Genomic DNA, 13627 nt, shown 5'->3' with positions numbered 1-13627 from the left:
ACTACCTTGTTAAGTTAATCAGCAAGCTGAAGTCCCTCTGTCCTGAGCCCTGTCCTGTGTCCCCCCTGCTCTGTGGAGATGGGGTAAGCGGGGTGCAGGAGCAGGGGGGAGGAGGACACCCTGACATTAGCCCCACTCTCCTCTCCCCACCCCAGAAAGCAGGAGGCTCTGGAGAGCAGCTCCAAGGCAGAGGGCAGGAGCAGCACATGGAAGTGGGGGGAGGGACAGGTGAACTGCCGGGAATTGATAGCCTGCAGGACCGACTCTAGGCACCAGCAAAGCAAGCACATGCTAGGGGTGGCATTCCGGCCGTCCTTTTATTCCCCCTGGCCCTGCTCAGTCAACCAATGAGCCCCTACATGGGGCGGGACGGTGGGCTCAGCGCGGGGGTCCTGGCCCAGGGGGGGTCCCTGCCCTGGCCCCCCACCGCCGGGGAAGTGGGATGATGCGGCTCCTCCCCCCCAGCCCACCCCTGCACATGTGTCACAAGCAGTGGAGGAGCCGGAGCCGAGCGGAGCCCGGGATCGGGGCAGGACCTGTGGCCAGTAAGGGACCCGCTGTCCCGGGCGGCTTTGTGCTGGGCGGACACACCTGATCTGACCCACCCCCCCAGCTGCTCTGTCAGTTACTGTCCCCTCTGCGGGGGTGGGGCTGGGTCTGAGATCAGGCTGGGGGCCCACGGGCAGGATGTACAGCCCCAAGCACCTCACTCCAAACACTGCTATATCATTACACATTCTTTTAACATCACCAGTATTAGTGGCTTCTGGTGAGCGCAGTTTCTCAAAACTGAAATCACTAAAAAATTATTTGAGGTCCACCATGTCTCAAAGTGGTTTGTCAGGACTCGCATTCATTTCAATTGAAAGTACCATTGCAAAAAGTTTAGATTTCACTGAATTATATGCAAGTATAAAAACCAGAAATATTCAGTTCATATAAATTCTTTTAATTTATGAGAAACTGGGCGCATGGGCAGACACTAGCGTTTTTCATTACGGTGTGTAGTTGAACCCAAATTGTTTGTAATTGTGATTTTGTTAAAATGAAATGAATACACTCGTAGGAAATCGTTTTATTTCACTAACTACAAATTCTCTGTTTTCATTTTTTTTATTTTAAACAGTCAAAAACAAAACCAAACCAAGCCATTGCAAAGTGCAAACATGCGTAAAATCGAAAAGAAGGGGGGAGGGGCGGCCAAACCATTGTTTTGCTTGGGGCTGCAAAAAACCTAGAGCCAGCCCTGATAGCCTGCTGGGCGGGTGCTGCACAGAGGACTTAGGGGAGTGAGGAGCTGATGGAGGGGGCTGCCGATCCACCTTGGTTCCAAGCCCCCCCTCAGCTAGCTGCGACGGGCTGCTCTTCCTGCAAGCAGTGGAGAAAGCAGGTGGCTGCCAAACGGCGTTAGAAGGGAGCATTGCGCAACTTTAAATGAGCATGTTCCCTAATTGATTAGCGACGTAACAATGAAACGACGTTAACCGGGGACGACTTTAAGTGAGGAGTTCCTGTACAAATTTTGTGGGTGCATTTTGTGGGTATAAATTTGGTACTGTAATTGTCTGATGAGCTCTGTTTGTGAGACTGGCTGGTGAAAAAGAAGACACTGCTGGGTATTCCAGGATGGATGATGAGTGCTGGCTGGGGCCCCAGCAGCAGCCCAGAACTAGAATAGTGGAGCGGGGTCAGGTAATTGCAAGTCAGGGTAGAGATGCTTGGAGAGTGTGCGCGTCTAAGCAGGGCTTCATTTGACAGCAAGTCTCCAATGTTCAGCAGCACCTAAAGGACATCAGCAAATGTTAATTAAGAAACCCAACCTCCAGTAAACAAAGCAGAGGATCAGGCATAAGGAAAACACGATCACTGGCTGAGCCCGGCCAGGTCCGATCAAAGAGAAGGATTCTTTTTGGCTAGCATTAGATTATCCTAGAAGTCAGAACAGGAGATGTCATGAGTAAAGATGATGATGTCTGCATAGTTCTTCTGCTTCTGAACCACTTTGCGCTCTTGAGCTGGAATGCAGCTCTTTAGAGACAGAGGCTGAGGATCTGCAGCCAACTCAGTGTGAAGAGGGTTGAGGTTGGCTAACTCTGGCAGTAGCATCTTACCCCCAGAGGAGTCAGGATCAGGCAGGAAAGACCTGGGATCAGATAACCAATGTTACTCCTCCTTGGACATCTGCTAGTGCCTGCAGGCCAGCAGTGCATGGTGCACCTCTTGAAGTGTTTAATAAATGTCACTTCCACGCATGCTCCCCTCCGTGTCCCCGGAGCCTTTCTGTCTGCCTCTCCCTCATGCAGGCAAAATGCCTCCTGCCAGCATCACCAAGATATTTCATGTGACGGTCCTTAGTTTTGTGACAGGTTGTAGCTAGGGCGTACTCTGTTCCATTCCAAGCCCCAGGGTCTCTGGAGGGGAATTTTTCCTCTTAGCCAAAGAAGCCAGCATGTGACACAGCTCAGAATGTCAACAGCTTCCCATTGAGTCCTGGGCTATGTGGATCGGTGCCCTGTTACTTCCTTTCTGGGCCTGTTGTTTTGATGGGTGAACTTAGGTCAGGCCCTTCTGAGCAAACTCCGGTGGCGGTGGACTGTTGTGTCACATGATAAGTAGCAGTCTGACAGTCACCAGCCTGTAGGAACTTCTCCAGAAAAATGTCAAACAAATTACAAAAGATGCCACACCCTGGAGATTCCCTGGGGCTTCTCTCCAGTGAACAGAGCTTGCCCGGACATCAGGCATTTAGCAAGGCTGGATGGAGTCCTAGCAGAGAGGGCTGTCAGGACACTGCTGTGATGCAGGGTCCCCTGAACTAAATCCCCAGTGTTCAAAAATCATGGGTCAGCCCCACCCCAAAAATCATGAGATTAAAAAAAGAATCCGTTTTGCATTCCTGTTCTTTGCCTTTGACTTTTTGAGTCCTTTGGTCACACTCGGATGCCAGAGGTGCTGGAAGTAAGGGTGTGGGGGTGCTGCTGCATCCCCTCGCTTGAAGTGGTTTCCATTCTATGCAGGGTTACAGTTTGGTTCAATGGCTCTCAGCACCCCCACATTACAAATTGTTCCAGCACCCCAGCTCGGGTCACATTTTTCAAGCTTTTCTCTGCAAACATGAAAGCTAGAAGTATTTAAAAGAAGAATGCTGAGAGTCTCAAGTTAATCACATGACTCCAGAAGCTGAGCCTTTAAGAAGACCCCAAAACAATGTCAAGGTTGGAGCCTGTGCTGCCGTGTCTTTGCTATTATTATTATTATTGTTATTATTGTTGCTTTGCTTTTATTATTATTGTTATTATTGTTACCTGTGCTAGCTAGATAAGAACTGACCGGGGTATGCTTACCCATGCTGCTATCACACCTTGATTTTGTGGTGTAGACATACCCCTTGTCCAGTGTCCTGCCCACTGCACCACACTACCTCTCATCCTATGGGCCCCCCTTATCTTTTAGACACATGCTGCCTTGTTCTCTGACTGCAGTAACAGATGAGTGGCCTGTTCCCAGGCAGGTGCTGATGTTGATCTGTGCACCAGCATGTACAGGAAATATTTGTAAATCCATTGATTTGCCTTCCCCACCACAAAGCTTCATGATACAGCGGAGCTCCCACTGGCCCAAGGAGCCCCAGGCCTGAGAATACAGATGCTCTAGGATGTGCCACCCCTCATACGTTCAGTGGGACGGACCCAGCTGCATCAGGTGATGGAGATAAATGTGGTCCTGAACCAAGGGCCAGCTGTGAGATGTGAGGGGCAGACTGGCTCATGCTGGAGAAATTGCATTTGAACCACACCTGTATCTGACTTGATAAACAAACACTTGGCAGCAGCTACAACTCTCAGTCATGCTGGCTCTCCCTTTCCCTTGTTGGGAAGTCAGAGACAGCTCAGGGGCTGGGTACCCTAGAGCCAGGGAGTGGAAACTTGGGCCTGTCAGGCTGCTGCATGGTGGTGGTGCCTCCCTTCCTCGCCCCAGATTATTTACCCAGGAGCAGTGATTGGAAATGTACCTCTGGGAGGCGAGCCGCACTGTACAGTGAGAGACTAGGAACATGCTGCTGTAACATGCACAACAGTCACTGCCAAAAACAGCTGGGTACACCCACCAGTGACCTGCTCTGCAAACTAAGGCCCTGGCCTGCGCGGTGCTGAGTACCTCAATCTCCAGTCCTAGCCAATGGGAGCTATGAGTACTCAGCATCTCACAGGATTAGGCTATCAAAGGGTTAACATTGGCACTGTTTCAGAGCTAAGCTTAAGGCAGAGATGGCTTCTGGCAATGAATTTCTTTCTGGGAGCTTCCTCTTGGCAGGAAGCAGCCATGCTGTCTGTTAAGGCAGGTCTCCTTGCAATACATTGTCCTAGTGCTCTCTCCAGTCCTCCGGTGACCCACTGATCTGCCCTGCTGTTAGTGAACAGTGCAGATTGCCATGTCAGATAAGCCATGTGTAGTGTGAACTCATGGTGACCTGACCTGAACTGGATGTATAACTAGACTCTTTCCAAGATCTAGTTTCACCAGGACCCATGGAAACTTCTCGCAGAAAAGCTTGTGCAAGGATATCAGGCCTGATTCTTCTCTCACACTGGGATAAATCAGAAGTAATTGAATGGCAGTGCAAAGAGGAGGATGAGGTCCATATTATTTCAGGGCAGTGTTCTCTTTGCACTGAATAAGCATGCAGGATATCCTGCTTGGCCACATTTTTGGGAGGCCAGTTCCCATCAGTTGTTTTCTAGCAAGGAAATTAAGCCTTGCCTTCTGGCCTATGGCCAATATAGTGATGTCTCCAACCTTAACAAAATGTTGAATGTCTTCCTGATTCAAAAAAAGAAAAGGAGTACTCGTGGCACCTTGGAGACTAACAAATTTATTTGAGCATAAGCTTTTGTGAGCTACAGCTCACTTCATCGGATGCATCTGATGAAATGAGCTGTAGCTCACGAAAGCTTATGCTCAAATAAGTTTGCTAGTCTTTAAGGTGCCACAAGTACTCCTTTTCTTTTTGCGAATACAGACTAACATGTTCCTGATTCAAGGCAAGGAGTGCACATTGAGTGGGTTCTGCAGCCTGCAGGCCTGGGAAGTAATTAGACCTGGAATTTCAGAAATCCCCACTGGAAAGCCCCCGGATTTAAGTGGAAGCCACCACTCACTCAAAAGTTTGTATTATCAGGGATGGCTCAGCTTGGTGACAACCAATGCTGCTCCAGAGAGCAGAAAGGTCACCTAGCAAGGGATTCCCCCTGTCACAGCCTGATGAATGCTGCAAAGGAGTTGCTCTCAAATTTTTCATTTTTGTGCCCTATTTGAGACCAAGACCCCAGTCATGGCTATGCCTCTTCCCAGGTGCTCCCAGTCCCGATTCCACATTTTTCGCTGCAGCAACTAGAATATTTGGCTATACAAAAATGTAGGATGATTATTTGTATCGTGGTAGTGTCTAGAGGCCAGGGCACTGTGCAAAAAGACAGTCCCTGCCCCCAACAGGTTACAGCCTGAGGAGTTTAGGAGAGTATATGGGGAACACAGGAATAGCCATACTGGGTCAGACCAATTCTCCATCTAGTCCATTATCCTGTCTCTGACCGTGGCCAGCACCAGCTGTTTCAAAGGAAGGTGCAAGAAACCCCCTAATTGGACAATTGACGGTAAAGTTTGCTGACCTTGCAGAACCCTAAACTGGCCTCCTCCTTCTATCTGTGCATTCAGGGATGGACTCCCAGAGCATAGGGCTCTTCCTGATGGCTTCATATTTGCAGCACAATGGGAGGGATGGGGTGTGTGTGTCACAAAGATTCATATTAGCAATATTTTGTTTTCAGACAACCCCACAGTCTCAGCCCAAACCCAGCTGACCATAGACATTAGCAGGAACTGGAGACGCTGATGAGAAATCAGACTGAACAAATATGGTACAAAACCAAATAGTATGACAGGCAAGAACCGACTGGTGTTGGTGACCTACTGCAGTGATGCTGGTTGTTCCCGGAGTCACCATCAAATAACAATGTGAGGTGTTTATTTATGGTAATTTGACTGCACTAGGAACCAAGAAGTAAATAACCCCATTGCACTGTCATGACATAAAGTGAAAACAGGAATGCGAGTGACTGTGGTGTTATATTTTCCAATGGTGTCACCATTATGTTTACCAAGCTGGACGTTGTACAGGAACTTGACAGTATTTATCTTGCCACTCTTTGCCTGTATAGCACTAGGAGTGGGAAACAGCTTCTGAGACATGCAATAAACAGGTCTGCTCTTAATGGAACCACTGTTGACTTAAGAACCTTCTTCTCTGTAGCTCCCACAGCTTGTATCAGTCTCCTTGTATCCTTCCCCCCTTTTTTACTCACAATCTTCTTTCACCTCTCATCGACAACATCTCTCTTCTTCTTTATGTTTCCCACTGTGTTTGGCCTTGGGAATGAAGGCTTTAATTTATTCCCCATGCTAAACTTTTGCATGATTGCTTTCTTCAATTTATATCACAGCCTAGTATCAGAGGGGTAGCCATATTAGACTGTATCCACAAAAACAACGAGGAGTCCGGCGGCACCTTAAAGACTAACAGATTTCTTTGGGCATAAGCTTTTGTGGGTTTTAGCTTATGCCTAGATAAATCTGTTAGTCTTTAAGGTGCCACCGGACTCCTCGTTGTTTTTGTTTTTATATCACAGCCTGTCCATTGTCCATTAGTGCTTAAAGTGCTTAGGGAGACAGTTTAATGAAGGATGCTATAGTAGAAAAGAAAAAGGGTTGTGGCTTCCCTTATTAACTTAACTACAAGTTTAGTATCTAATCATTGTGGGCCTGATTTCCACAATTGTGCATGTCCAAAAGTGCATGCGCAATTGCACACCTAACTAGAAAGTGCAATCGCCATTGCTGTGTGCACAAACTGGATAATTGCAGGTGCAAATTAGTGCAGTTAGTAGTTTGCACATGTACATGCAGCAACAAATTAGGTACACAGTGGTAGGTGCAAAATTCTGCAAATCAGGTCCTTTAAATGCTGTATGATGATGGACGTCCAGCAGCACAGTGTGGAACCCTCCTATAAGCTTTTTTCACAGAATTTCATGGAAAGCAAAGATTCGCCATAATTTCAGTTACAGTGTGCACTGGGACAAGTTAGGATTTCATTCTACATCCCAATAATTCTGATTGCCTCTTGTATCTGGATCTTTATCTGCAGGTTCTGATGTAGGGCTAATGATAAGCAGAGGCATTTTTCACCTTATCAGTGGCCTTCACAACTCATTTTGGTTTTGTTTTGGCAGTACCGAGCCTGGGTTCGACAAGAGTATGGTAAGAACCCATTTAACGACCAAGAAGAGCTACAGCGCTTAATCACTGAGCAGGAAGAGAAACAGAGAGAACAGCAGCTTGGAAGCAGGGAGAATCACTGGATCAACTCCCCAACATCCACTTACCCGCTTCCCTACAATGTCTATGGTACCAGCAGCAATAGATGGATGAACAGATAAAAAAGGACAGCTAATTCCACAGAGCTGCTATCACTGTTGGATGAAAGTCTCTGCATTTATCTTTCAATGAGAATTGCTTTGATGTCTATGGCTAGGGTGCAGAGCAAACTGAATGCCAACTTCCAAAACATGCTATGTCAAGTAATGTTATTTAGTGGTTAGAGCCGAAGATTGCAATCCGGACTCCTGGGTTCTACTTCCAACTTTGCTACTCACTTATAATGTGAATCCAGGCAAATTGCTTGATCTCCCCATGTGTCAATGTAACCATCTCTCGGGGTGTCGAGTGGCTTCACTTATTAACGTTTGCGAGGGTGTTTTGAGACCCTCCGATAAAAGATCCTATGGAAGCGAATTTATTAATGTTACTGAGTTGGGTTGAACCTTTTCCTGTGAAACTTTTAGCACTATTGCACACATGAAGGGTGAGTTTTCTGCTTTGCAGATGGATCACTTTATGATCCAAGCTTGTTTTGTTGTAGGGCTGCATTGGAATGACGGGCATGCTCTCAGTTACAGACAAAGAGCCAAATTCACTGCATGGGTAATCAGACATCAATCCGCTGAAGTCAAGAGTTCAAGAATTTACTCCATCAGTAGGTTTGGCCCGCAACATGTTTTCAGGGTGTTTAGAAAGCAACCAACCACCATGTTTCAGTAAGAGGACGTGTGATAGCTTTTGAAACTCCTTCCTAGGAGCTCTTTCTGCCTGCTGGGACTTCATCTCCTTGGTCTCTGGTTTTCCTATTATTACTGGTGTGATAAATCCCATGATCTCTTCAGTTGTTGGACACTGAGGGCCAATACAGGGCCAGGATCTCTCAAAACAGAGACAGCTGCTGCTCAATACCACTCTCCATTTTACTCCATGCACAGTACAGCAGATATACAGATTTCACTCGCTGTCCTAGTCATCATCAGTTCAGATTGACCTTATGCTACAGATGTGCCTATCAGAGCCTGATGAGGCATCTACCCATCTCAGAAGAAGGAAGGCTTGGACTGCAGAGAGCCAGTTAGGGGTTGGGGGAAGGATGCTGGAGAATTTTCACATCCACAGCGCTCTGAGGTCCATATCCTGCAATGACAGAACAGTTGCAATCACATTGCTGTCACTTTCTTCAGCAAGCAGACCCATGCCTCTCACAAACATGCCATAGAGACACAGAAACTGGAGATGGAAAAGGTCCATTAGCCCACCTTTTCTACTCCCCTAGCCTTTGCAAACACGCATTCCCTAATGCTTGGTGAAGCCCTGTTTTAAATGACTCAAGCAAAGGGCTTCCACTGCTTGCTTGGGGCTGGATTGCACAATCCCTTAGCTTCAATAGGACTGCTTGTGTAAGTAAATGCTCACCAGCATGTGTAAGGGTTGCACTACCCATGCCTTGGGGGTACCTTGCAGTCTGGAAACTTTTCCTCTTGTCTAGATTATATTTTCTTGTGACCTGTTTCCTCCTATTCCTCCTCACTGGACCACTCCAAAGAAGTCCTTTGTTTCTTGGGTGTCTCCACCCTTCAAATTCATGGCTCAGAACCCCTTGGAAAATTCATGGTCTTGGGCTCCTCACCTGTGTCCGATGCATGAACTGTGTAAAATCTTTTCTGAGCTGTGCTTTCTTTTATAACTGTCATTGTGAGGATTTGATCACAGAAGCCAACATCAAATCCAGTCTATAACAAAGGCTCCACACACATTCTCAACTGGGGTAACTCAGTGTAGTTTCATTAGCTTCTTACCCCATCTCCCTCACAATGTTTGTGTTGCTATTGTTGAATGTTTTGACATTCAACAACAATTCAACAAGGGAAGCTTGCAATGCTGCAGGCTGTGTGGCTTTCAGTGTGTGGATAAACAGAGTGTGTAGTTGGCAGAAGTTGTCAGCCAGCTACTCAAAATTCACAGATTTGTTTTTTTTTTTCACACAGTTAGGGCCAGGTTCTCATGTGCACCAAGACCCCTTTGCACAGCTCTCGCAGTACAAAGGGGCTTTAAAATGAAAGGAAATGTAGTAAAGTGGGGGAGATTTGCATTGGTTCTCACCCCTTTTACAGTGCCAAAGTTGTGTGAAGTGGTGGTTAGTGGAAATGAGAACCAGGCCCAATGCTATTAAAAACTTTTAAAAATCCAGGCGAGAACAATGATTGTATTCAGACTTAGAGGACCTGATCCTTCAGTCAATAATTCAGAAAGATACTTAAGGAGGTGACTAACTTTAAGCAATTGAGCAGTCCCACTGACTTAAATCGACTACTCGTGTGTTTAAAGTTAGGCATGGGGAAAATACTTTGCTGAGTTGCAGAGTATTCCTGAGTAAGGACTGCAGGATCAGGAATGAAGTACCCCTCATTGTTTATGATCCTACATAAGATTAAGGGGAAAATAGCAGGGACTATTTTATAGAAACTTGCCCTAAAATGTAACCAGCCTTTGTTTATTATTTGTTCTGTTTCATTGCTAAATACAGGCTACTAGTTTTACGTATTGACTTAAAACCCAGACGTAATTTCCATCCATCCATCCATCTGTCCAAGAACGTACGGGACTCTCACTATTATAGCATCAGCAATATTTAAAACCTACATGACTGATTTTTGTCTTTCACTAAAAAAATCCTGTAAATAACCTGCTTGGAGTCTCAGAATTTTCTGTTATCTGCTATCCATTTTTAGACAAAAAGTTGTTCAAAATATTTTTAATAATTCAGTTTATGGTTGGTTCTGGATGCTGGAATGTTTTGAGCGTGACAAAATGGTGGATGACTTGAGAGATCTTTAACTGAACATTAGAATAAAAATGAGATTTATTACACATTCGGAATCCCTGTTCTTGGTCTTTGCTTTGGCCTCATTAATTCCTGGCATAACTTCAATGAAATCAGTGGAGTCTGGGTATGAATTGGGGGCCTGGGCACTATTCCGCTGATGTCATGTCATGCGTATTTTTTCAGAGAACCACGATCAACATCAAAATAATTTTATTTAAAAAGAGCCAGATTGTTTTTTTCTTCAGATACAAATTAAGATTCTGGAAAAGAAATTGATGGAGTTTTTCTTCCCCTTAAAGCAGGAAAAAGGCCTCTTATCTTCTTGTCTTTCTCCATCCATTACTCTCTAGCATTCAAAATGGGAGCCTGAAAGCCAGCTGAAAACACTAAAAACAAAACCTGCAACATACACTACCTGGGAATGCGCCCTTAACAATTAGCTAGATAAACCATCATAAATGCTCTTAATCAAATTGATTGAGAAGAAGTCAAACTCTTAGACATTGCATCTAGTAACTTGGGTAACATTTAAGGAAGCAGACAATGGAGCTTGTGTATAGGAAAAGAGAAGAGAGTCGGTTTCTCTGGTATTAATAGGAAGTTATAGTAGATATGTGATAAGCAGAGATTACATGTGCAATAGGTGTTACAAACTCCCATGGGCAAGCCAGAAGCAACTGCTAAACCATTGCCATGCTAGTCATTTATGTGTGGCTGTATCACTCAGCTCTTTTGACAAAGAAATGGTCAGAAGTTCCAAACTATTGCGAGTTGCAGATTGTGCGATTCGAAATTCATGTCTCCCTAGACTTACCACAAGGTCTCAGATTTGGCTTAAGGTCTCGATGTCACAGGGTACAAATGAGATCCAAGTGGGTATCATATCACAAAACAACTGTCTCACATTTAAAAAAAAACCAAAACACTGTCACATTCAAGAGTCAAGGGCAGTACTTCTAACCCAGCAGACACATTGTTCAGTGGTGTTACTGAAATCTAGGTTCTCAGCGTGGTCTGTGTCCAACAACAAACAATAGCCTGCACAATTTCTCATGTATACACATTGCTAGGTTAAAGGACACCACGTCAGTCCAACTCTTAGCTACTCATCTGCCAGGATCCAGTACGCTGAATGGGTCATTAATCAGAATTTTATTCTGTGTGTGTAAAGTTTTACATAATAGAGTTAGTGGATCTAATGGTTCTTTCTAGTAAGAATTTTCCAAAGCAAAGCAGCCTGGTTTACCTCTAGAATCTGGAGTTTGCAGTGTTGTTGTAGTCATGTGTAGATCCCAGGATATGAGAGAGGAAAGGTGGGTGAGGTCATATCTTTTGTTGCCGTGACTCTCAACCTTTCCAGACTACTCTACCCCTTTCAGGAGTCTGATTTGTCTTGCATACCCCCAAGTTTCACCTCACTTAAAAACTACTTGCTTACAAAATCAGACATAAAAATACAAAAGTGCCACAGCACACTATTGCTGAAAAATAGCTTACTTTGTCATTTTTACCATGTTATAAAATGAATCAATTGGAATATAAATATTGTACTTACATTTCAGTGTATAGTATATAGAGCCGTCTAAACAAGTCATTGTCTGTATGAACTTTTCATTTGTACTGACTTCGCTAGCGCTTTTTATATAGCCCGTTGTAAAACTAAGCAAATATCTAGATGAGTTGATGTACCCCCTGGAAAACCTCTATGTGCCCCCAGTTGAGAACCACTGTTTTATTCGACCCACTTCTGTTGGTGAAAGAGATGAGCTTTCAAGCTTCACAGAGCTCTTCAGGTCTGGGAAAGAAGTGCTCTGTGGAGCTTGAAAGCTTCTCTCTTGCACCAACAGAAGTGGGTCCAGTAAAAAGAGATGACCTTGTCCACCTTCTCTCGCTGTGATCTGGTTGCAGTTGGTAGATGTCACTGTAAACATAAGGAGAATTGGATGCAAGGCTGATGGCCTGGCAATTTTGAGAATGAATACTATGTGCCTGATTTGTCAGAAGCGCTGAGCGCCCACAATTGTAGCTGAAGTTTATGACAGCTCTGTGGATGCGTCAGCACTTCTGAAAATCAAATCTACGGGATTGACCCAGTGAGGTGCTGTGCACTCTACTTCAATTGGCCTCAAAGGTGCTCACCGTCTTTCGGGGTTCTTATGTTGCTTAACTGTTGTCACACACACACACAGTCCTGGCAACAAATGGATGACTCCCCATCCGCTGAAGCATTCCACCATTCAATAATTTTCCTAATGCAGAATTCACCATTTTTCAGAATTCACAAGTTGTCCATAGGCAGCTTTCCCAAATCATCACAACTCTCTTTTATTTCTGTACATTTATTAGCTGTATTTTGTGTGTCGTATCTGTTGCATATTTGGAAGTCATACGATATAAATAAAGGTCTGGCACTCTTATGTTATTCTCATATGGGGAAATAGGTCTTTTAAAATAAATACTTGGCAGTTCCATTTGCACAGAAACTGGTTTAGCTAGTTTTGTCCAGCCGTTGCCAACTGCTGATGGGAATGATTTGGAGTATTTATCAAGTGCATGTGTTTTGGTTTCAGGCATAATAAGCTTCCAAATGTTAATGTGTAGATATGGCAATTTAAGCAAGTGTTACTGGAAAGGAACTACATGGAATGAGATTTTGAAAAACCTCCAAAGCATTTTCAGGGAGGTTACTATTCGACAGCTAGTAGCTCTGTAACTTCTTTCTAGAATCACCTTTCACTTATTACTACGTCAATCAGGTCACCACTATGGTATAAAGTGCCTGATTCTGATCTTGCTTATTCTGGGTTTTGTGCTTGTGTAATTCCATTGAGTTTGGTGGAGTTACTCCTGATTTACAGCAGTGTGAGAGCAGAATTTAATTGAGGGTCTATTTCTGTTTGTCTTCTTTTTTAGATTGTCATTGTAAGGTCTTTGGGGCGAGGACTGTCTTTTAGTCTATGTTTGTACAGTAGCTAGTACAATGGGTCTGGGACTCCTAGATGCCACTGTCATGCAAATAGTAATAACAAAGTTCTGTTATTATTAAGAAAAATGTACAGTGATCTATGAAAGATCTCTATTGCTTAGGGATGATTTGAATGGCAATCTGTTCATATGGCTCACTAATGCTTTGGGCCCAAATTCAGACTTAATGTGAATCAGTGCAACTCCTTCAGGCCTGTTTCTGATCTCACTTACATAGGATCGTTATACATGTAACCCCATTGACTTCAGAGGAGTCACTTCTGATTTCCATGGGTGTGCATGAGATCATGACAACAGAAATAGACCACTGGCTTCAATGGAATTCCTTCAGCATACAGCGGGATTGGATTTTGTCATCATTCCAGAGGTTCACAGTCT

At 44.7% G+C, this 13627-nt stretch overlaps 1 protein-coding gene across 1 annotated transcript in view; it reads left to right on the top strand.

The window, feature by feature from the left end:
* LOC119841267 (dual specificity protein phosphatase 22-A-like) overlaps positions 1–9445 on the top strand; it is a 46490-nt gene extending 37045 nt beyond the window's left edge. The window contains exon 8 of the mRNA XM_038368571.2: positions 7290–9445. Within this exon, the coding sequence (XP_038224499.1) occupies positions 7290–7496 (207 nt within the window). The 3' untranslated portion in view covers positions 7497–9445. The remainder of the gene's footprint in view (positions 1–7289) is intronic.
* Positions 9446–13627: the final 4182 nt, after the last annotated feature.

Source organism: Dermochelys coriacea, chromosome 12 (genome assembly GCF_009764565.3).
Source record: "Dermochelys coriacea isolate rDerCor1 chromosome 12, rDerCor1.pri.v4, whole genome shotgun sequence".
Taxonomy (NCBI): domain Eukaryota; kingdom Metazoa; phylum Chordata; order Testudines; family Dermochelyidae; genus Dermochelys; species Dermochelys coriacea.
This window is presented reverse-complemented; position numbering and strand designations above follow the sequence as displayed.